The following is a 24,326-nucleotide window of genomic DNA, read 5'->3' on the forward strand; positions in this document are numbered from 1 at the left end:
GGTTCTTGGGTGCAGGCCAGCTACTTGGTAACTGGTCTACTTTAGCTTGAAAGTGATGCATTACCCCCAACAGACAGAATTATACAGTATTAAAACTCTCCTAAGTGACTTGTTGGCTAATGATCAGGTTTTCATATAGTTCAGAATTCCCTTTTACAGCATATGCTTTGCTGACTATTGCCTTCTATTTATGGCTACAAAAACAGTGCAATTGACCATCTACTTGGATTGAGTTTTGAACTGGCCAGATGCTTTGGATTGATTAGAAACAATGAAGCCATACAGATTAGAGGAGTGTAACAAAAATCATTTTATTGGAAGTTTATTGAATAAGTAAAATACAAGATGACATAACAGATGCTAAGCTATATTATCTTAATTAGGCACATTAGAAGTGATTGCAACAACTGCGGCATCTCTGGCACACCCAATTACAAATTTACACTCTAGCAATTTCAACAGACTTTTTGAGTGCCTGCAGAAGGCTCCTCATGATTCTCGGCTCACCGGGAGGAGCCTGATCTTTCAACTTTCCATTCCTTATAGCTCGGAAAATTGGACCTGATCCTTCAGCTGCCGGAAAAACCAGACAATCTATGTAGACAAGAACTTCTGTCTTGCCATCTCCAATTGTAATGAACCCCAATCTGGCACCACCTGGTATTTTATCCACCTGCTCAATCAAAGAAAAGAACTCTAGACAAATAAGAGAATTGTCTTGTCAACATTTTCCTGGACCTGGGTGGTTAGTCCAAGGCTCCAGGCCAAACTACCTTGTTACTGCTATTATTACCATCACTGCTGCTCCAGGACTAGAATCATTTCAAAGGAAGAAAGGTTGGATAGGCCTGAATCAAGTAGTGCACTTGTTCAAACATTATACCAAAGAAACTAGAATACAAAACCCTGTATAGAAGCTTCTTTGTAGAGCAGGCCAATCAGGGAGAGGTTGGAGAATGGATTCGGCAGCAAATGAAGTTGAATAAGCATGCTGACTGGTGCCCCCAAAAAATACAGGGTTGCATTGAGTTATTGCAGCAGTCAAATATCCTTACCATGTTTACCATCTGTTCTAATCCACTGTAGAAAATAGAAACCATGGAGGATTTAGTCTCAGTTTCACTGGGGCTCACGAGCTGATCACATATAAATGAGAGGAGAAACACTACCATTCTAGAACCAGCAGGAGGAAGCTAGGGTTGTAATACTGGTTTGAGAACAGAGTGGAATCTAGCAGGAATTGATCCGTGAACATAGGCACAGATTTCTTTACTTTGTTCTTCTGATTTTCTTTAGTTTTTAACTTCGCACTTGATTTGTAAGTTGAAGAGTATGAACCAGAAGAAAAGAAATAAAAAAAAAATAGAAGCTAACCTTCAAAGGCACAGGAAGAGGCAGATTGGCTCCTTGGCAAAGACTGTTTGCCCACTGTTACATGCATCAACAAGGAAACACCCAATTGAATAAAAACCAGAAACTTTGTCTCTTCATCAAATTCAATACAACTTCATTTGAGTTTTCATGTTCACCAGCATATAACAACTTCTGTAGAGTACAGAGAATGGGAGCTATTGAATGAAAACGTAATGGAGCAGACAAACCCAGAAGCATAGACCTCAATCATAAACCATTGGATTTGAATCTTGAGTCTGGACAACATTTTAAAAATAAAGAGAAAAATGAGGTCCTATGTCCAGGCCTGTAAATCTGCAACTCCCCATCTTCTACTTTATCTTATAATAATTATAGATTTGTGGATAATCGGGTTCTTGATGACTGAGTAGAATGATTTATGAATCAGTTACCTGGAAGAGCAGAGTTTCGAATCTTGGGATGTCGGTATCCAATGGTAACTTCATGGTTCCAAGAGAAACCCCATCATCGCTATCGTCGGTTTGGACAATGCTGTCACTCTCCGACGATGCTTTGGAAACAACAGTCGGAATCCGATCGCCGGAAAATTCACTTAATTGAAACACCCGATTGTAGTTTCTATTAAACACGACTGTCCTAAAAATGAACGGAACCGATGGAGAATAGCGTGGCACGAGTGAGGTGCTGCGTGACGGGTAGAGAAGCTGCTTCGCAGCAGCAGCAGCAGAAGCCATGGCTTTGGCTCACTGAGGTCAGAGAAGCAAAAAAGGAATAAAAAAGGGAGGAAATTTTGAGGTAGCGAAGGTTCAATGGGCGATATGAGTTGGATAGGATAGGCCATCTTTGGGGGTTGGAGCCCAACATATTAAGTCAGCCATAAATTCACTATCGCAGTATTGCTTAGAGAAGAACTCGACCTTAAAAGGGAAAGATTGTATTACCAAAAAAACAAGGGAAAATTGGATTAATTCAAGTTTTTGAAAAAAAAAACCGATACGGATGTGTATAGGTCCGTATCACCCCGCACATTAATGTTTTAAAAACCGATTCAGAGAGCCAGCATGTAACATATAAGCATATAATATATAATTAAATAATAATTTAATTTACATTAAATAGTAATACATTTATTATTTATTAAAAAAAATATTTATAAAATATTTGAGAATATAATATTAAATTAAATCTATTAGTTTACACGTATATCAAAAATGATTTTTAATTTCAGAAAATTATAATAGAAACAAAAAATATTAATAATAGAATAATTATTTTAGTAATTAAAAATTACAAATTTGGATATGATATGTATCTAAAAATTTTAACAGAATTGGTATATTTTAAGTTGAGATTATATATTTTTATAAATTATTAATTAATATTTTGATTTACATTTGATAATTTAATGTTTGGTTGAATTTTTTGTTAATACAAAAAAAAAAGTAAAAATAGAAAAATAGAAAATAATTGATATACCAATTACAATATAATAAGTGCATATGTTTTATGTATTAGAGTCTTGATTGATACATTATCAATAAAATTGTATTATATCTATGCATCCCACTATATTAATTGTAAATATTTTCTATAGATATTATTAAAATATATATTTCCAATGTAATTATACATTATTTGTGACTATTTGACCTTGCATTTAATGTTATTAATGTATTTATAGAATTTATATAATTTTCCTAAGCGTTTTTCATAATTTTTGTCCATATCCATATATTACCAAAGCTTATCTGAGTTACTTGATACCCAATACCAATACAAAATCCATGGTTTTATTTATTTTAAGCCCCAGAATTTGCAATAGATGCATTGTTTTAAGTGGTGTCATTGGGTCTAATGCCAAGCAAGCAAGCACTGGCATTTCAATCTTCAACGCCCAATCTAAACGCATCCTAAATGCAAGAGAGAAAGTTAAGAGAATTGATAGCCCTGGTCATGGATGATTGAAATTAGGGAGATCAGTCTCCCACAGGGAACCGCAAATAGCTGGGACATTGGGTGATGACCACAGATAGCTGGTGTGGTCCGAGTCAGTTTTGTGTTCATTTTATTGGGATGACATGCATTGAAATTTCTATTTGCTCTCAAAATTGATGCAAAATTTGCTTCCAAAACATGGATATAAACTGTGCATTGGTCCTGATTGATATAAATGAGTCAATGAGTTGTAGACATTTTCTATTGAAATTACGTCTTCTTGCTACTATTTCCCGTTGTTCAAACAAATAGGTGAAAAAATGTACCTACGTTTGCTCTCCCTGAACAAACAAACAAGATGAATACAAACACCAGTGCATGACAGAACCGGTTTTGCATCCATGGTTTTCACATCCAAATGCATTTACTATGATGCATTGGTGTTTTGCATCAGAAATTGGAAATGAATTAAATGAGCAAAGTTTATTATACTTGAAATTGGTACAAGTTACATAATGAAAATTTAACCAACATTTTTACAACAACCTATAGATGAATTGACTTTCAGAATTTAAACTATACAAGAGAAGACCTTATGTAGTAAAACCCAAGGAAAGCTTCCCAGAACAGTGAATGCTTATTCATGGTTTTCTTGTGATTCATGTGCGAGCAGAACAAGCTTCTAGCTTGGGGATGAGACTGCGCCAGGCATCTGCTATCTCATTTGCCATCTGTGCTTGCCCCTTTGCAAGTTCATGGAAAGCAATACCTATGTCCAGTGTTTTCTGCTCTTGGAAACGCACAATTTCTTCACTCATTAGCCGCACAATTGTTTCAAATCTTCTGGTCGCTTCCTCGCCCTCTGCTTTCAACTGCACCAGAAAGTCAATATCAACCAAATAGCAAATCTTGAGCTGCTGCACCAGGGAATACATGTCGCACATGCACACATTATAAACTGAAAGCTTACCTCCCTATATTCAATCTCAGCTTCTCCAACCTTATCTGATCGTGTTAGCATCAGTTTATCACTGCAAACAAATGAATCAATATAAATGCCTGCATATCAAAAGGAAAAGGGAAAAGAATTCTGTGCATCCATTAGAAATAACAAGACTATTGCTTCTAGTTACAAATGAGTGGTAGTGAGGATTGATGACCACCCTAGGTAGAAAAATCATTGCAAATCATCAAGCAACACATATTGCTATAGTAAATTGTAGAACAGACTTTTGTTCCCAGAGAAACAAGGTATTATCTGTTTATAAGGAATCTTGCAATTCAGACCATCAGAAGGAAATTCTTGGCTTCCAGAAACAACAGTGGTGAAGGAAACTTATGATTGTGGATGACCACATCCAAAAGACACCACTCAATTCCACTGGAAAAATGTAAGAAGTATGAAAACATGGAAGAATCTATCTGAAATCTTACAGGTTTATCTCTTTCAGCTTGATTGTTTCAGCTAATTCACATTGATGCTTGAAGGCATTTGCTCTCTCTGCCATTGTGGCCTGTTGGAAAATCAGATTACAAGTGCAAGCTTCAAGAAGAGACAAAAAAAGACCATGCAAGTTGCAACTAATCTTCACAGAATTATTTGCAATACTCGTTAGTTTGCTGGATCTTCAACATGTTCCCATGTTTCAGCTTAATAGGGTTGGCACAATTCAAGCTGATGAACAACTGACTTCACAATTGATGGAATTATGGTTTTAAACCAGAGAACCAACTCACCTTAATAGACTGCACTGCACGAACGTAATCTTTTAAAGGTTCCTCAAACTTCATTAACAGGTGGTGAGCCTAGGTCATCATCCCAAGTGCATTAACACCATCAGAAATATATTTATGCAGAAGGATCCTAAACCTAGAAAATAAAAATAACATTTATGGATTGCATCATCCCAAAGATTAAACACCACAACCTACCTCCTTCTGTAGCTTAATTGATAACGTTTCCGACTTTGATCCAAGTTCAGAAAAAGCTTTCCCAAGAGAGTTTCCTTCACATGCACCCAAAAGTTTGATTGCTTTGCCAAAATCTGCCAGTGATTGTCCCAGCTCTGCAAACATAGATAAGCTAGATGAGCAGATCTATATGCTACTTGAATATGAAACTTGAAAAAGCTAAAAGAAATGGAGTGATAACAGATAGAGAACATTCAAGAAACCACCAATTAGATTTCAATATTATCAGTACCTCTGTGCCTCTTCACTAGACGAAAAGCATGCTTCTGTGCTTCCGCCAAGTGATCTTCAAGTTCAAAGGTGTAATGTTTAAGTTTCTCATATTCAGGGCTTGATTCTTCCAATGGCTTTTCCTTTCCAAGAACAACGTCACTTACTTTAGATTGCACATCCTGTCAAAGATTAAAGACAGCAAGGGGGAGGGAATCATGTTAGTGCTGTCTCACACTAGAGTACTGAAAGAGACCCTTTTGTTAACTAAAAAGATTCCCCTCTTTGTTCAGTTAACACTTAAGGACTCCAATAAGCAATTGCAAGTCAGAATCAGAGCCTGAAGGAGAAAATCTTTCAGCAGGTGCATGATGGCTATCCATTAATTGTGAAAAGAGGGAATCTCAGAGAAAGGACCCAAACCTTGTGGGGTTTGAATCTTTTTTTCTTACATCTACATGCTACAGACATTATTCAATCCACCAGTGTTCTAACTTGAATGAAACTTTGAACCAGAAAGCTCTCCAGCATAGTTGTCAAGGTGACGCCTAGGCGATAAGGCACCCTTTGAAGCTTGCCTCGCCTAATCGCCAAGCAGTTTTCTACTTCCTACTATAAAATACTTTTTTATTCATTCTTTTTGAGATTATAATTATAAAATAGACATTATTAAACTAAAATAATCATTGTGTTTATATACTAATCTCTTTTTATTATTTTCTTATTTATTAGGGTTTGATCAACACAAACATTGCTAAATGCTGTATTGAACCCTCAAAGACTTAAAAGCCTGAACCAATAAATAAGGAAGAACTTAAAATTTTATCTAATCAGCACATTTTCCTCTTCCATATATTCTTCTTCTACTACTACTACTACCAATACTTTTTATTTTCTTCTTTTCCTATAACAAAAATAAGGGTTCAGCCCCATTATTTTTTGAATTTTATTTTCCTTCTTCCTTTTCTTCTCATGAATATGTTGATTTTCTATACTTTAATATGAAATTTATACTTTTCTTATGAAAATCATGAATAATTATTAAAGAAACGGTAGCTCGGTATGGAAGCATACAGCGACAATACTAATAACGACGAGTTACGTACCAACCTCGACCTACTTGACGAGGTGAGGGACCTCGCATACATCAGGACCGCAGCGTACCAACAAAGGGTAGCTCGATACTACAATGCCAGAGTTAAGAGACGAAACTTCTGCGTCGGCGACCTGGTTCTCCGCAAGGTCATGGTACTTGAGCCCGACGTTGGAAAACTGGGGCCGAACTGGGAATGACCCTACCAAGTAAAGAGAGCACTCGGGGGAGCATACGAGCTCGAGACCCTAGAGGATAAACAAATACCCCTGGCATGGAACATCGCCAACTTAAGACGATATTACCTATAAATTATCAAACTAAGTAGGCCATGAGCCACTACCAGAGCCTAAGGGCCAGAATGCCGAGCTAACAAGGACCTCGGCACCATAAGGGCCAGAATGTCGAGCTGAAGATGACCTCGACACCTCATCAACGAAGCAGGCTGCACGAGTATGGATCTCGAGGTGCATAGCCCAGGACCCAATTCTAGCCTATGTTAACTAACCCAGGCGGAGAACAGATCGGGTGTATAGCCTTACTATGTTAACTCACCTCGGGGCCTAAGTCTAGCAGTTCAACAACATAGTCAGTTCAGCGAAAAGAGAAAATGATTGCCCAACACTTAACCAAAAAAGGGGACTATTCATTGCAAAATAATTTTGCTTACATTTCATTCCAAAAAAAAAAAAACAGCAACAGCAACGAGCTCACATGCCCGGAGGTACATCTTCCTCGCCTTCGGAAGGGACTTCGACAATACCCGAAGGTCCCGCTTCGTCTTCGGAATCCGCATCATCATCAGTTGCGGCAGCCATTTCCTAAGTGATGCGCGAAGTGGTTATGGCACTAATGTCGAGCTCGGGGTACGTATTCCTTATCATCCATCGGCTCAACTTGAAACCCCTTCTGTACGAGCCCACCATCATGTCGTCAAAGCGTGGCGAAGCGATGTAATCGTGAACGGCCTTCACCTTCGCCTCCTCGATGGCCTGAGAGAAGATCTCAGTCTTCTCCCTGATATCATCCTGAAGGTACTCGACCTGATACTCCAGGTCCAGCTTTAGGTCCGCCATGTGTTTCACCACCAATCCCAAGGCCTCGTTGTCCCTCCGAGACCTCGTTAGCTCGATTCGCGCAGCGCGGGAAGCCTCTTCGACAGCTTGCGCTCGCTTCAATCCCCTCTCCGCCTGGAGTGTTAGTGTGGATAGAGGAGTTCACCTGCCAAAACGAGAACAAATCAGCCCAACAAGAAAAAAAAAAAAAAAAAACTACTTCGACTTACCACCATGGCGTGAGTAGCAGCATGCGCGCCTATGTGATTCGGAGGAAGATCGGCCCACGCCGCGACCACCTCAGGGCAGGTAGCATTCTTACTTTTTCGGAGAGCGTAGCTCGGCGTCAGCACGCTCCCAACCCCATCCTGACTTCCCGAGCCTGAAGGCACAGCCCGGGTATAAGCAGTATCGGCATAAGGGACCCCTGTCGCTTCCTGAATTGGAGGGGCCACCTTGGGCTCCCCGAAAGGCTCCATTCTCAGAGGGCTCGGTGCCTTGGGCTCCGCAACCCGGGAAGGATCGGCACGGACCCGCTTAGCGGCTCGCTTCCTCCTCCTCATACCATCAAACAAGCTCGCACCTCAAGTCTTCTCTGCCTCCATAACACTTGCAAAAAGGAGATCGACGTCAAAAGACGAGAATAAAAACAAAGCAAAAGCAAGCCTCTAAGCAAGAAACCTACCTGAACTCAGACCGGCCTGAATAAGCTTGGCCTCCGTCAGGTAGTCTCGACATTCGAGCTCAAGCCGGGCCCAGTCCTAGAGGCCCTTCGCCGTATCTTTATCTAACGTGGCATCGGGATCAGGATCAACCAATCCCCACTCGGTAGGAAACGGCCACCCCATAGCACTTCGAACCACGAAGTAGTCCCGCTTCCGTGTTGGGACCTTATTCGGAAGATCGTGCAAAAGCTTGAACCTCGGACGAGGAGACAAGTAGTAGGCCCGCCTACGCCCAGGCAGGGGACCCGCTTGCTTCTTGAGCATAAGAATGGCGGAAAAGATTTCCAGGTCCAATGGAAGGCAATGTTCGCAACAAAGGGAGATGGTCCCAACAAGGTTACGAATGGAGTTTGGGTGGAGCTGACCGACAGTAACGCTGAAGTGATTCATGACCTCGACGATAAGGGGATGGAAAGGAAGGCGCAGCCCGGCAACAAGCTGCTCCCAGAATATCACGATCTCGTCCGGACCGTGCTCCCAAGGGAAGTCGCCCGAGGGTAAAATGTAAGTATACTCCCTGGGCAGGTTATACTGAGCAATAAGGGACCGAAGTCACTCGGGCGTCATAGTGGAATGCCCGAACTTATCTGGCGTCTGACCTCGACGGGAGGTGGATGCCAAGCTACCCGAGGTGACTCGGCCTACGGGCTCGAACTCGAGATCTTCCTCGAGCTCTACCTCGGGCCCTGCCTCGGACTCACTAAGGCTGTCAGGGGCAGCAGCTCGGTTCGTGGACCCAGCATTTGACCCCCCCCAGAAGACTATCTAAACTACCCGAGCTGGACATTGAATCAAAAAGAAGGCTGAGGACTCACCAGGGAAAAGCTACCGAACTACGAAGAATGACGCGAGCCGATAGCCTTGGACGCGAGCTCAAGGAACGAATGCTGAAGAATGGCGAAGGAAAGTGACCAGGGGCCCCCCACTATTTATAGCCACTGTACTCGCGCATCAACGGCCAAGATCAAAACCATCCAACGGCTCCCAGCAAAACCAGTTGCGCGCCCCCCGAGGTGAAGTCAGTTTAGCGCGAATTTTTTACATTCGAAAATTTATAATCGTTTGACGTCCGCGCGTGAGCTGCACGCGACCTGGGATTGACCCCTGGTCGAACCAAGCCGACCCTGATCGGGCCGAAAGCACAAGCAGGTCAGACCGAAGAAGCTCCAAACCAAGGCCAAAGTGTCATGAGGCAAATCCACCCGTCATCCCGTGAACTCCCCACACCGGGTCAGGACCCCAAGCACGAGGAGTGGGGGGCAATTGATGGAGGGAGATTTGGCCCGACCCCTTGGCCGCGCGACACGTGGAAGCAATCAAGAGTGACCTGGCAGGAGCGCCAGCTCGGCACGACAGCGGGCTCACGACCCGAGCTCCCCAAGGAGGAGCCCGAGCTCTCCCTTTGAAGCCCTGAGCCTTACAAGGAGCGCAAAGGGCAAAAACCCGAGCTGACCCACCTCGGGGTAGTTTGGGCCACACTTCTATCCGAACTCGACTTCACCTCGCACACCACTCCAGTACTTCGGCTCCAGGTCGCCTGACTGAACAACCATACCTGATGCCAAGGAAGCCCGTACACGGAAGCGGCGCGCCTGACTGATTAGGGGTCCGACACATGACAGCCGCCCTCCAACGGCCACCTGCCACCACCATCTCAGACGTGGCAGAGACGGCCCTGACAAGGAAGACAGTGGCGGTTATGACACCCGATCTGGCATTTGGCAGAGGTGATGACACCCGATCTGGCGGAGGTGATGATACCCGATCTGGCAGAGGTATGGGAGTAAGTGTACTAGGGTGATTATAAAAGGCCCCCTTCCCCCAAAGGAGGTATGTGATTTTTGCGCCTTCTGGTCTTGAAGTCCTTTATTTCCCCTTGCCTTCTCAAGAGCACTAACTTGAGCTTCGGAGTGTTCCAACCGGGTTCCTCCCCGGAAGTCTCCAGTTTCTTCCTTGTTTCAGGCACCTTCAATTCCGTCAGAGGCGAGGTAACCGACAGCTAGGATCGACCGGATTGCACATCATCATTTAGTGTTCCAACCGGGTTCCTCCCCGGAAGTCTCCAGTTTCTTCCTTGTTTCAGGCACCTTCAATTCCGTCAAAGGCGAGGTAACCGGCAGCTAGGATCGACCGGATTGCACATCATCAAGACCCTCTCGTACAAAATGTCGGCCAACTTCAATGTGTTTGGTCTTGTCATGCTGCACTGGATTATGTGCTATATTAATAGCTGCTTGATTATCACAATACAACATCAGGGGCTTCTCATACTCAATACCCAACTCCTCAAGTAGAGATCTCAGCCATAGGATTTCAGCCACTCCGTTAGCTATTGACCTACATTCTGCTTCAGCACTAGATCGGGAGACAACACTTTGTTTCTTACTTCTCCAAGAGACAAGATTACCTCCCACAAGAACACAATATCCGGAGGTAGACCTTCTGTCATCAACACTCCCAACCTAGTCGGCATCCGTATAGACCTCCACCTTCATGTGGTTATTGTTCTTGAACAGTATACCCCTACTCGGGCATCTCTTCAAGTATGCTAATATCCTTTCTGTCGCAAGAAGATGTGTAGTTCTAGGAGAATGCATGTACTGGCTGACAACACTAACAGCATAAGTGATATCTGGCCGAGTGAGGCAGAGATATAGGAGCTTTCCTACTAATCGTTGGAACATAACCTTGTCTTCAAGAGGCTCCCCACTCTCTGCACTAATCCTGTGGTTCTGTTCAATGGGTGTATCCGCAGGCTTGACACCTAACTTTCTAGTTTCTGCCAGGAGATCTAGGACATACTTCCTCTGTGAGATAAAGATCCCCTGTTTGGATCTAGCAACCTCAATACCCAAAAAATACCGAAGTGCACTAAGATCTTTCACCTCAAACTCTTGATGAAGGAGCTGTTTGAGGGACTCAATTTCATGGCTGTCATTTCCTGTCACCACAATATCATCAACATATACTACAAGTAGTGTCAGAGAGGACTCCACCCTCTTGATGAACAGTGTGTGATCTGACTGGGCCTGCACATAACCGAACTTCCCAAGGGCTAGTCTGAATCTATCAAACCAAGCTCTAGGTGAATGCTTCAAACCATACAATGCCTTATTGAGCCGGCAGACCTTCTTACCTGTCTCTGTATCATAGAATCCAAGAGGCAACTGCATGTAAACCTCTTCCTGCAGATCTCCATTCAGAAAAGCATTTTTAACGTCCATTTGGTACAAAGGCCAATTGTGGCTTGTTGCAAGAGATAATAGAACTCGAATGGTGGTCATCTTGGCTACCAGGGCAAATGTCTCCAAGTAATCTATACCATAAGTCTGGGTGAACCCTTTTGCAACTAGCCGATCTTTGTACCTCTCAATGGAGCCATCCGCATTGTGCTTCACAGTAAATACCCATCTGCATCCAATTGGTTTCTTTCCTTTGGGCAAATCAACTAGCTCCCAGGTATTATCTTTCAACAGGGCATCCATTTCAACTTGCATTGCACCTCTCCACTCCGGGACTGATAGGGCTTCTTGCACTGTTCTTGGAATAGGGACATTAGCAACAGAGGTAAGATAGGACCTGTAGGAGGGAGATAGGCGACCATAGGATAAAAACTAGGAAATGCAGTGGGCTGGAGATGTGGTGCAATGTCGTTTTCCTTTACAGATGGCAATGGGAAGGTCAAGGTCGTCTACAGGGGGTGAAGTGGAAACAATGGAAGATGTCTCTATGGGCCCTGGGACTGTAATACCTGGACTTGGAGCCACATAAGAGGTTGGAGCTGGCCTGGACTACTGATGACCGAGATCAACCTGCCTGCATCGCCTGTGATAGACCCTCAACTCCTGATCCCTCTGACCACCCTCATTATGGTAGCCCTCATCACCCAATGGAATAGGTAAGGGAACAGCCCCAAAAGTATGAACCCTACCCTCACTGCGCTCCCTGTGAAGAAAGTGACCCAAATCCCAACTCGCACTGCTCTCCCCCTAAAGAAAGTGACCCAAATCCCGACTCGCACTGCTCTCCCCCTGAGGAGAAACCCGAGAATAATAAGGTGTCTCCTCAAAGAAAGTGACATCCATGGAGACAAATCTTTTCCCTGAGACAAGATCATAGCAGCAATAACCCTTTTGAGTTTGTGCATAACCAAGAAAAATGCATTTGGAGGCTTTTGGTTCGAACTTGGAATGATGGGGTCCGAGAAGCTGAACAAAACAGGTACAACCAAATGTTTTAAGGGGAACAGTGAACAACTCCTCATTTGGGTATAGAAGGGAAAAAGGAGATGACATATCAAGAACCCGATTAATAAGATATACCGCTGTGAGGATAGCATCACCCCAGAAGCGAATAGGGACATTGGAGGTAAACATAATACTTCTAACCACCTCAAAGATGTGCCTATTCTTCCTTTCTGCAACCCCATTCTGCTGAGGTGTATGAGGGTAAGTGCTCTGGTGGATAACCCCATGATTAAGAAGGTAAGATGCCAATGGCTTAGCAAAGTATTCCTTGGCATTATCAGATCTAAGAACTTTGATCTTGGCATCAAACTGGGTTAGGATCATTTGGTGAAAGTTTTAGGTCAGGGCGGGAACCTCATCTCGTGAACGCATAAGATAAACCCAAGAAAACCGGGTATGGTCATCAACAAATAACAGAAAATATCTGTACCCACCCATGGAAGGAATGTGATATGGCCCCCAAACATCCATATGCACAAGATCAAAAGGACGATTGCTCCTTTTATTGCTCAATGAATAAGAGTGTCTACAATGTTTAGCAAACTCACAGCTTTCACATTGCAACTGGGACAACTTAACAGACTCAAACAAATTAGGAAATAGACTCTTTAAGGACCGAAAAGACAAATGACCCAATCGGTTATGCCAAAGCATAACCGAACTCACACTCTGGGAAACAAGTGACTTCTTATCCACTGACTCTTTTCGACGAGAACTCTCCCCGAGCAGATAGATCCCATTCGTCTCACGACCAGTCCCAATCACCTTCTTCGTCTCCAGGTCCTGAAAAACACACCGATCAGGGAAGAAAATTACTGAGCAGTTCATGTGTTTGGTAATACTACTGACTGAAAGAAGGTTAGTATCAAGCTTAGGGACATGTAAGACAGAAGACAAGGAGATGGTATCCGATAGCTTGATGTCACCCTTGCCAGAAATGGGGACAAGAGAGCCATCAGCAATAGATACTTTATCCCTACCAGAAAATAAATGATAAGTGGTAAACAATGAAGGCAAGCTAGTCATATGGTCGGATGCACCTGAATCTATTACCCAACAGGGTTCAATAGTACCTGGAGCTGAGGCATGGTAGGTTGAGGCTCAAGTACCTGAATGTGCGAAAGCAAATGTGGCAGGGGCTAATGGTGACTGCGGTGGCTGAGCTGAGTTCCCAACTTCCTTTTCCAACTGTATAAGAGCAGCCCGAACTACAGCTAAGGTCTCTAAGAATGTGCCTCTTGTGCCAAACGAGGATGCTGAATTAGTATTCACGGCCACATGAACGTTACCCTTCTTGCTTCTTAACTTTGCCGGGACCAAATGAGGATGTAGCTTCCAACATGTTTCTTTTGTGTGTGTGGGTTTCTTACAATGCTCACATACCACATAACTGTTGTTCCCAAAATTGCCTTCGGCCTAATTTTTAAACTCCATTTCGGTCAAGAACCAATAGTCTCAAAATTAGGGTTACTACAGCCAAAGAACAGCACTTGGACTATCAATCACAACCAAAAATCAGTATAGAATCAATCTGTATTCACAGTATATGTGCATGAAACAAGTATAACTGATGATCTGAAACCAACTAGCAAACACAACAGCAGCAGGCCGTACAGTTCTCACCCCTTAAGAGAGTTCAAAAACCCCAAAAGAATCTGAAGATCAGCTTAGAAGCAGGTTTGATATGCTTGGCAGAATTAGGGTTTTTAATCAGTCCCAAAAGAAAACATTTCAATTGCACATTCCAATCAGTACCATACAGATAGACTTGCAGTAGGGTTAATATGAAACCCTAAAAAACTGATCAATGCTGAAAGAAAAAAACTTTGAGGACAGCTCCAGGTGAACCGCAAGGTTCAGCCTAACATTAGGGCTTGCCGCAAGCTTATTAGGGTTTGCCGCAAGATCACTTTCAGACCCTAAAACAGTTCGGCCCAACAGTAGGGTTTGCATATCACTTTCAGACCCTGAAACAGTTCAGTCCAACAGTAGGGTTTGCTGTAAAACCTTAGAGAATAGAAGGGAGAAAACCCTAGAATGGTTCGGCCGCCCTTTCAAGATAGGTCCAACCTATCTTCTTTGATAGTACTTCTCTTGGAGAATAAATAACTTACAAGGAAAAATCGTTCGCTGCCTTCCCAGGTTACCCGAACCCTAGTCTTCTCTGATCCTTCCTGACCACCAACACTCTGCAACCATGACAAGCTTTTAGCAGCTGCTAACCCTTCTGGCGATCTCCAAGAATCAGTCTGCGAACTCCACCTTTTCAGCTTCTAGTCCTAGGAGATTCTTATGTGGTCGGTTGGTACTAGACTCACATGAGAAACCCTAACTTGGCTCTGATACCATGTAGGTGTTCAAGACTGCTGTCAGTCTTGAACACTAATAAATTTCAGGTTTAAAAAGAAGAGAAAGTATAGAGGAAAGAGGAGAAAGAATAGTGAAAGAGCAGTAGAACACAAACTTCGAAAGGAAGGACAGAATCTCAATATTCTGCTGCCGCCACTTCTAATTAATATTTATAGGTTATGCCAGTTACATGAAAAGAACAAATCTGCCCTTGGTATTTACATAACAAATAAAACAATATAAAACTGAAATATAAATAACAACTGGAATAACAAATTGACCACTAGCTAACCCTAGGATGACTAGAACACATTCTACCCTACGGACAAAGTGGGACCATAGCTGTGGGGCCCACATCAGTGTTCTCTACAGTTTTTAACATAAAAAAAAAATCCATCGCCTAGGTGGCTAGGCAACAAGGCGCCCCCCAGTCACCTAGCCTCGCCTTGGCACCTTGAAAACTATGCTCTCCACACAAGTTCAACCATGTCCACCCAAATCACCCCAAAGCAGGAATAATAAAGGGCGTCTTAGATTCATGATTACACTCGTCTTTCAGCTGGTTCCAGAACAAGAAATCCTGCTTCATACGTTCAGCTACATTGTTGGTGGTTCTGGAACCAGCAACCCATGGTTCTAGAAATAGCAACTCCCTTTTGAACATACCAATTTATTGTGCTCTAACCCAAAAAACATGGTTTGCTGATGCAAGCATGACATGGCAGTGAAAGTACATGTAACATGAGTCCCAATCAGCAGTAACATATTATAGTTCAAAAAAAAACCACAAACAGAACGGCCTATTTTGTATTGTCTGGTTCTAAACAGACATTGCCAATTTCTGAAAATTTGGGTATATTTTTGGAACCATGCCACCTCTTTTTAAAACCATGAAACTAACACCATCAAAGTTGTCCAGTCGCCAGTTTGGCAACCAATCCATTCCAGGTTTTGAAACTTTGGGACCAAACATTTGTCTTCCGGTGCCTTTTCATGGGTCTTACCATGTCTGTAGTGGGCAGAAGTATGCAAAAAATGTTGCCTGCTAGCATTGCTCAGACATAATTTTGTGCCTGTTCAAATCTTAGTATTAGATTCATTAAGGTACTCAAGTAGGTAATAGGTAAACAGGATATACCGAGGTTCTCATCCATATAAATCAATCAATAAGTACTAGGTAAGCACAGGTGATATCTTTGGCCCAAGAATTTATGCACAAATTGGTCCTAATTACACAACTATTAAGTCAAACAGCCAGGGGCACAACAGCAGAAATATTTTGGCACAAGTACGGAAGCACAGATTCTTCAATACTATATGAGAATTTTTTTAACTGTCTCAATATTTCAAGGCAAATTATCAGCCAAAGATGTCCCAAGATTATCTATTCTTTAGAAGTTCCATTTACAGTTACTTCTTTCTTCCTCTGGAAAAACTTCTCTTTTCACCCTTATCCAAATTACCAAACACTACATACCTTGAAAATTTGCATCAGATCTGCAGGTTTCTTTTTAAAGATACCAGTTTCCTGTGATCTGGCTCTCTCCATTGTCTGCACATGAAGATCAACTCCATTAACAGCACCCATGAATGTCAAGGTTAACTAACATAGGAGGAATAATTCCAAATGAAATTAATTCTTTTCTAACAGAACAGTGTGATAACTATAATTTCTAACATTTTCAAAGTCCACGGGAAGTCAATACTACATTTTCCTACATGAGGCATACAGCATAGACACTTCACCTCTTCGTCTACTTGCAAGAAGGTTCTCAAGTCTTCACTTTGCCGAAGCTCTGGATGTGAGGCAATACGGTTCAAAAATATATCCAATGCCTGACGCCTCATCTCAATGAACTCAGAACTAAAGCGGAATTTCTCTGCAGAAGCAAGACACCAAAGTCAATATTAAGTTGAAAGAAAGATTACCAGGGGCTTCTAAAGAACTTTTGCCGCAGTTAATTGCACATCAAATTAACAAGTTTTTGTGTGGATTGACAAAAAAAGGAAAATTAAAAAATAGGGAATAATTCCATAGATGTTCAATCTTTGTTTGTGGTTTATGCCTCAAAAATGATTTAGATGGTCAAGAACCTCTTTTTTCTGTCCAATATCCTTCTTAAAAATCTTGTGTAAGCTAGACCAGTGAATCAATTAAATAAAAAAGGTTGCTTCTGTAAGTAGTTCTATAGGATGAACATATAATGCTAAGTAGTTTCTTCTTGAAACAGTGTTTGGAGACCAATCAATCCAGGACTTTTTCATGAAAACAAGAACAGAACCAATGTTCTGAAAATTGAATTATCAAAAATAAAAGCTCTGAAAATTGTAATAGTATCATAAATCATATAGGGGCTTGAACCAAGTTGTATTGTAAACTGTAAGATTTTTCTGACTTTTCTTAAAGTTGTTAAAATATTAAAAATATTAAAAACTCTCAAAAAAATGCACTACTGGCAATTATTTTTTCCATAGCAAAACGAAGTACACCAACCATTTAACTGTTCTGGAGCTAAGAGAAAGAAAAGAACCATAATTTTTCTCTAATATATATTGCTTTCTGAAATATTAAAGACATTGACAACTAAGGCATGAAGAACACTAAGGCAAAGGGCTTAAACAAGGAAAAAATGCATGCATATAACAATTAAATAATTGAAGAACAATTATGTGATCTTCATGTAAAACTGAATAAACGAAGACAGCATGTATATAAAACTCAATAATTCAAGAATACCACAAATTTATGTCATGTTCATGTTATAAATACATTTTATTATCTGAGACTAAGAACAATAATGTATCAAGATGAAAGCTAAAATATTTTTCTTCTTCCTAAGCCATATACTTTAATCTCTTCATATTCATTACTAAGTTCCTAGAAAGTTTCTTGGCTGTGGGCTATTATTTTATTGCTTCTTCCCTCTATTTCTCAAAATGTCATTGTTATAAATCAGAAAGAAAATCAAAGGATTTCAACCAACATCAAAATCTCATCAACTAGGAAATTCAAAAAAAGATATAAAAGATTATACAGTTTCTCCAGAACCCAGAACTACAACTATGTCGGCAATCTCAAAAATAAGATGTAAGCAATCTTAGTACTTAAAAGGACATAAAGATGGCTTTTGTACGGAAGAGTATTTTTTGTTGTTACCTACGGCACTTTTCTCTGGAAGAGGAGGAATAAATATGCCCTTGTACTTCTCAAAAAGACGATCACGCAACCATACAAAATCACTATAACGCCGGATAACGATTTTCTCTGGACCTTGATATTCAGGAAAGTTTGTCTGCCACGACGAGTGAAATCAAAGCCTTAAAATGATAATAAATTACCACAAAAGGTGCAATGGCATTCCATTTTGAACATATGGGAATAAGAGAGAAAAGATCAACATGATAAATAGGAGAATGAAGCTCCCCAAGACAGCCTCAACTTCAAAACAGATATCTTGATGACATGCTAATCTACTAATTTCAGTATCATCAGACACATGAAATGCTACTTATGTCTTGTTTTCTTTTCCTTCTTTTGCTTCTCCATTCTTTCAATATGAAATGCTATTCATGCTGTAGATAATTTTAACCTTACATAGCCATAATAAATATGTTTTGAGATGTGTTGACTATTTACAAGGGATTCTGGATATTTGTTGCTTGTTTAAAGATGTGAAGAATCCCGCCATACATGTTGCATGTATGATTGCAAATTTTCTAACATAATAATCTCAGAACTTTGCATGGCATCAGTGCCCAAAGTGAGGCTCAAGAATGTCCTTTTTTTTTGAAAAGGTAAGTATTTCAAAGAAACAACGAAGTACAACAGGTTCCTGGACAGAAGAAAGCCTAGAAACAAATACAATCACAGACTCCAAATGGACTGAGAGCTAAACAACTCAGCTACATTCAGGTTCTTAAAATCAGCAGTAACCGACACCCAGGAATTCCCTCCCTTTACCTCAGAGTCAATGAGCTCAGTGGCTACCAGAACTGAAACAAGCATTTGTCTCCCCGGGATGAACGCACTTTGATTGCTTGAATCACACTACTCAGCACTAATTCCATTCTTTCGCCAACACTTTTGCCAGAATTTTGTGGAAACTGTTTAGAAGACTGATTGGTCTGAAGTCCCCAAGGTTTGTGGCCCCCTCAATCTTCGGGATCAAGGTAAAAAAAGTTGCATTAAGGCTTCTTTGCAAAGAAGCATTACAATGGAAATCCTGAAAGACCTTCAGAATATCTTGTTTAATCAGCATCCCAGCATTTAATATAGAAAAGATTAGTAAGACCATCAGGTCGGGGAGATTTCTCAACCTCCATTTTTTGGATTGTTACCTTGATTTCCCCTTCAGTAAAAGGTCTCTCAAGAAACATAGATTGATTGAGATTTAGCTACTTAAAAGGTAAATCCGAAGGGAAAGGTCTTCTGGCCTAAGTTTCTTTGTAAAGGTTTTTATAGAAAGCCGTGGCTAGCCTTTTTATTTCAATTATTGACTCTCCCACTCTTCCATCTCATTCCAGTTTGCTTATTGATGCAGCCCTCCTCCGAGCATTAGCCATTTTGTGAAAGAAGTTTGTGTTATTATCACCCAGCCTCAGCCAAGCCACTTTTGCTCTCTGCCTCCATTTGATTTCTTCCTTAGCTGCCAACTTACCAAAAATTGCCTTTGCCTGGATTCTTTTATGTCTCAAGTCTGCCAAAATTGGATCTGCCTCTTCAGCCCTGTCAATTTCTTCAATAACCTTCAGCAAAGCTTTTTTCTCAGTTTCCATCCCAAGACTATTTTCAAGCTTCCAGATTTTGACCTTTTCTTTAATTGCTCTCACTTTCTTTGCAAAAATATAGGAACTAGTACCTTCTACCTGCAACCCCCCCCCCCCAAACTTAAGTCAGCAAAGAAATGAAATTTTCTTCTTCGAACCAAGCATTCTCCAATTTGAAGGGAGTTTTCATTTTCTCCTGATCCCCACAAATGAGCTGAATAGGAACATGGTCAGAACCAGGCCTGGGAAGAGCTGCTTGCCTGAAATCCAGAAATAGCTCATCCCAGTTTGAAGAAACTAGGAATCTATCCAACCTGACCAAAGTTGGGGATTCCTGGTTGTTGGTCAAGTGTACTAAGCTCCCACCAGAGGGAGATCCATAAGGTCAAAGTTATTTATGAATTCAACAAACGAGTTCATCACCCTAGTTCTTCTGCATCTTGAATTTTTTTCTTCAATGGATAAAATAGCACTGTAGTCACCCCCGATGACCCAAGGGCAAGTAAAGCTTTCTCTCATATCAGCCAATTTCTCCCAAAAAGAATTCTGAAAACTAGAAATTGTTGGACCATACACATTCAAAATTTGGACCTGCTTCCCATCCGAAAGCTCCACAACCACAGAGATCGAGAACTGCCCCACTGTGTGAGAAATGATGTTACAGCCAATGGGATTCCAGAGAGTTAACAGACCCCTTCGCACTGCCTACAGCTGGCTTAGCCCTCCACCACATCCATTTTTCCAGCTTAGTTTCTTGCAACAAAACAAAAAGGGAATTTGATCTTTTGAGAGTATCACTCACCACCAGCCTTCTTCCCGACCCCAAAAACTTAAGAAAAAGAAAGAGTTTTTCTTAACCAGCCTATTATTTCTGGCCTCTTTCCCACAGCTTCTGCCTTGTCATTTAAACCCTACGTCAACCTCATCAACTCCCTTCCCTTTTTTGAAGAAGTTCCCCCTTTTCTAGCCACTAATTTTCCTCTTTCCATTAAGATTCTTTGCTCCACTCCTTCAAGGTATCTTATTGTTTCCACCTCCAAACTCTCCATAGAAACCACCAAAAACTTACCCAACCCCAAAAGTTTTGAAGTCATCCACGAGGAAGAAGGAGAAGTATTTGTTGACTTACCTCTTTGCTCTCCTGCTGGGGTAACATCTCTATTGTTAATCATCGGTGTGGTGGGGTTGTCAATATCCCTTTCTCCTTTGTTTCTTTGAAGATTACCATCCCCTTTTGACTTTGAGCATTGATCAGTCTCTTTCTCACTGCCTTCATCAATCATCACCATATTACCCTTCCCCCTTTTTCAGCCAGTTCACAACAATTTTTTGAGTCCCTTTCAATAATCAGCTTGTTAATCCCCATTTCTTTGGCTCTTTGATGGACTCTTAACTTTCTACAGAGTTATGGAGTTTTTCTCCTCCCAACTACCCAAAGGATAGAGAGTACACATTTTTCCTTGATTTCCAAATTTGAAAAAAAAAAAACCTAACTGTGTAGAAGGTCAAGAGTCCATCAAGGAGCCAAAATGAGAAGATTTACAATGGAGGCAACATAACAGCAAGGCAGGAAAAAAAAAGCAGCAAGTGGACAAGGGATGTACTATTCCATATTTTCCACAAGGAGTTTGTCACTAAATATGAGAATTGGCTTGATTCTCTGCATCTATAATGTATTATATACCACATAATTGAATGATAGTAACCAAGAACATAATTGAACAATTGACCATAAACTAATGTGTCTTTTCTTTGTACTGACTTATCATAAACCACAGTACACCACAGTGCTTACATAAAATAATCCTATCCACAGATAAAAAGGGCAACTACTCAATGCCATTCCATGGTATCTGGGTCTTGGGAGGGTGGAGGGCTGGAATGGAAACAGACCTAACCTTCAGCATTTTCTTGCACAAAGTGGGCGCTTGTGAGACTTGAACCTAAATTCTCATGATTGTTGGCCTGAGATTTGACCATGGCACTAAATAATAGCTCCTAATCCCTCCCACATATCTATCTGGTAACAAGAAAAGGACTTCAGTATCAACAAGCAATTTGATTGTTCCTCAGACAAGCAAGTGCTTGTGAACATCATTTAGTAACCTTCCTAAGTCTCGTTCACTCGGACAAGAAGCAATTGTTTGGTGTACTTGATACATTTTGACCACCGTCCGAACCAAGTTCAGATCATGTTATTTCCTACCAGATAAGCATCAATTTTCATTTTCCTTGTATCAAACTTCAGGTTCTTAGCTTTAAATCCTCAGAGCTGTAATTGGTATTCTTTAGCAAACACAATGTCACAAAATATCAGAAATCCCAATTGAGTTAGCATTATCAGTGCCCATATTAATTTTGCTCGTTTTCATACTATTGTTCCTATTCGTAGTTTTGCTCATATTGTAGAAAATCATGTTTTGATCAAACCTTCAATACCCAAAGAAAACACCAACTGTTGTTCTTCTTCGCGGAATGATCACCAAACACAATCAAGTCGGACTGTGAATCCACAGATCCCAAAACAAAAGCCTAAACCGAAGAAAGCAGGAAACAGAATATCGAAACAAAGAAGAGTCAGAGGACAAGCCTCAAAATTACGGAAGTACCTTAGTGATGACCCGGTAGGAGATGTAAGCTTGGACGCCATTCCCCAATTTCACAGGGTCAGTTACGGTAATCCCTAAGAAGGGCTGCGCGGAAGGGGATCTAGGGCTCTGGGAAGACCCTGAAAGACTTCTCTGCTGTAAAAAAGCAAATCAGATTTCAACTCAGCTCGTGAATTCAAACACCAAGTAAACCAGAAAGAAGAGAAGAACAGTGGCAGTTTCGCATTTACCGTGGTAATCGTGGCCATTTGTATATGTTTCGAGGAGGGAGAAGCGCTCGAAAACTCTGATCAGAGAGGCCGGAGGGGAGCGAGGAAGAAATCCAAGTAAACAAAAGAGACTGTTTTGGAGCCAAAGCCTCAAGCAGATCTTTCCTTCTAAAATACGTTGTAAAGCGTAGTACAAGCCGCTGCAGACGTTCTGTGGCACGCTACTGAGAGCTTGGATTTTACCAGCATTTTTGTTGCTTTCCAGAAGTCAGAGTCAGACCAAAGCCTCTTGCTGAAAAATGCGTTTTTTTGCTAGGATGCTGAAAAATGCGTTTGGCGTTTCAAAATTCAGGGCTGAAGCTGCTGACTTGAATGATTTATTATTTTGCTTGTAGTGAATAAGTCATTAAGTTAGGGGCTGTTTGATAATGGCTGAAATTTCTGAACTAAAAAGCTTATTGCTTTGTCTTTAGTTGTTAAAATAATTAACTAATAAAATTTTCAAGAGTATACTGATCTATTCAACCTCTGCTTCAACCATTAACTAACTCACAAACCTCTTAAAAACTCACTAAATGACAAAGTAATAAGATTTTCAACTATTACCAAACAGCCCCCAAGTTGTGAGTTCCTTAATGGTTGAGCAGTTGAACTCCATATTAGTTAGCACAATTTTTTTATAGATTGCTAAGCAAAGTGATCCAATTATGATTGTTGTAATTAGAAATAGATTATCTATCAAAATACATAAATTTTAATTAAAATAGCTGAATTAAGACACTCATGATCTACTATCCATAAATTGTTCTCACATCTTTACCTACATAACATTATAACACCACCGCCATGTAGTGGGAACATCTCCTTAAGAATGATAAGAAAAATATTCCTAATGCACAGTTGTAATGCCCCGTGGGTAAAGATGTAAGAACAATTCGTGGGCAATAAATCCAAACCCGAATTAAGATGACTTATTGCTTTTTTTAAATTAAATAACTATCAAACAGTCCCTTAAAATTCATGGTATGGTGGGACCCATGTCATTGTCAGGGACCTCGCCAGGGTTGTGAGGCGAAACTTCCAAAAGCTGTATTAATCTGTTGTTTAATAGAATTCCTAAATTAAAAAATCCAAATAAAATCCGAGAAAGGAGCAAACAGGAATGTTGTCATGCTTGCCTTGCCATTTTGCTCCTTTGCAACACAGCATATAAATTAAATGTTGTACCAGAGTATAAACAAGCAAATTTACGATTATAAAAACCTCTTCTAAGGTTTAAAAAAACCTACGATTACGTCCCTTCTCTTGGGAAAGCATTGGCGTAATGCATTAGTTTTTTCAAAATACCTATTTTACTCTTATACCTATGAATTCAAATAGTGATTTACTAAAATATTCGCACAAAAGAGTAATCTAATATTACTCTATAAATTAATCAAGTCAAATGAAGTTTAGAAGGGAAAATACGGAATTTTGAATTATATTGAATGATGCCCTAAGGGTAATTTTACAACTTTCAAGTATTCATCACCAGAACAATGACAAAAGGGAGGCAAATGCAGGTGTTTTCAAAATTATAGAGTAGGCTTTTGTTAAAATGAAACTTCAATAAAGGTTTTTATGATTATCATAAACTTTAGGCGAGTTTTTTATATTTCACCCTTGTTTTTTTTTAAAAAAAAAAACATCAACTGAAAACCAAAAGCAAGTTTTTGAGCATGTGTTTTTTCAAGATACAAATGAAAATGTTTTTCAAATTGATACAGAAAAATGCCCTAGACC

General features: G+C 40.8%; 2 protein-coding genes across 3 annotated transcripts; both read right to left on the reverse strand.

Moving 5' to 3' along the window:
• Window positions 1–297: 297 nt before the first annotated feature.
• Window positions 298–2,264, reverse strand: LOC104589201 (uncharacterized). The gene is made up of 3 exons (XM_010247443.3): window positions 1,806–2,264; window positions 1,375–1,428; window positions 298–673 (listed from the first exon to the last, which is right to left on the reverse strand). The coding sequence occupies exons 1-3, from the start codon at window positions 2,106–2,108 to the stop codon at window positions 440–442; spliced, it is 591 nt and encodes a 196-aa protein (XP_010245745.1). The 5' UTR covers window positions 2,109–2,264; the 3' UTR covers window positions 298–439.
• Window positions 2,265–3,773: 1,509 nt separating this feature from the next.
• Window positions 3,774–22,894, reverse strand: LOC104589207 (sorting nexin 1). 2 transcript variants are annotated; one of them, XM_010247453.3, is made up of 11 exons: window positions 22,566–22,894; window positions 22,336–22,470; window positions 18,117–18,252; window positions 16,706–16,839; window positions 16,437–16,511; window positions 5,513–5,672; window positions 5,242–5,375; window positions 5,047–5,115; window positions 4,744–4,823; window positions 4,280–4,340; window positions 3,774–4,181 (listed from the first exon to the last, which is right to left on the reverse strand). In XM_010247453.3, exons 1-11 carry the CDS (start codon window positions 22,581–22,583, stop codon window positions 3,969–3,971), a joined length of 1,215 nt encoding a protein of 404 aa, XP_010245755.1. In that variant the 5' UTR covers window positions 22,584–22,894; the 3' UTR covers window positions 3,774–3,968. The 2 variants fall into 2 exon arrangements, with proteins under 2 accessions (XP_010245755.1, XP_088746082.1); XM_088889956.1 differs by having other exon boundaries at window positions 22,336–22,467; window positions 22,566–22,767.
• Between the last annotated feature and the right edge of the window lie 1,432 nt (window positions 22,895–24,326).

The sequence above is a fragment of the Nelumbo nucifera genome, chromosome 6 (assembly GCF_055504915.1).
Source record: "Nelumbo nucifera cultivar China Antique chromosome 6, China Antique-T2T, whole genome shotgun sequence".
Taxonomy (NCBI): Eukaryota; Viridiplantae; Streptophyta; class Magnoliopsida; order Proteales; family Nelumbonaceae; genus Nelumbo; species Nelumbo nucifera.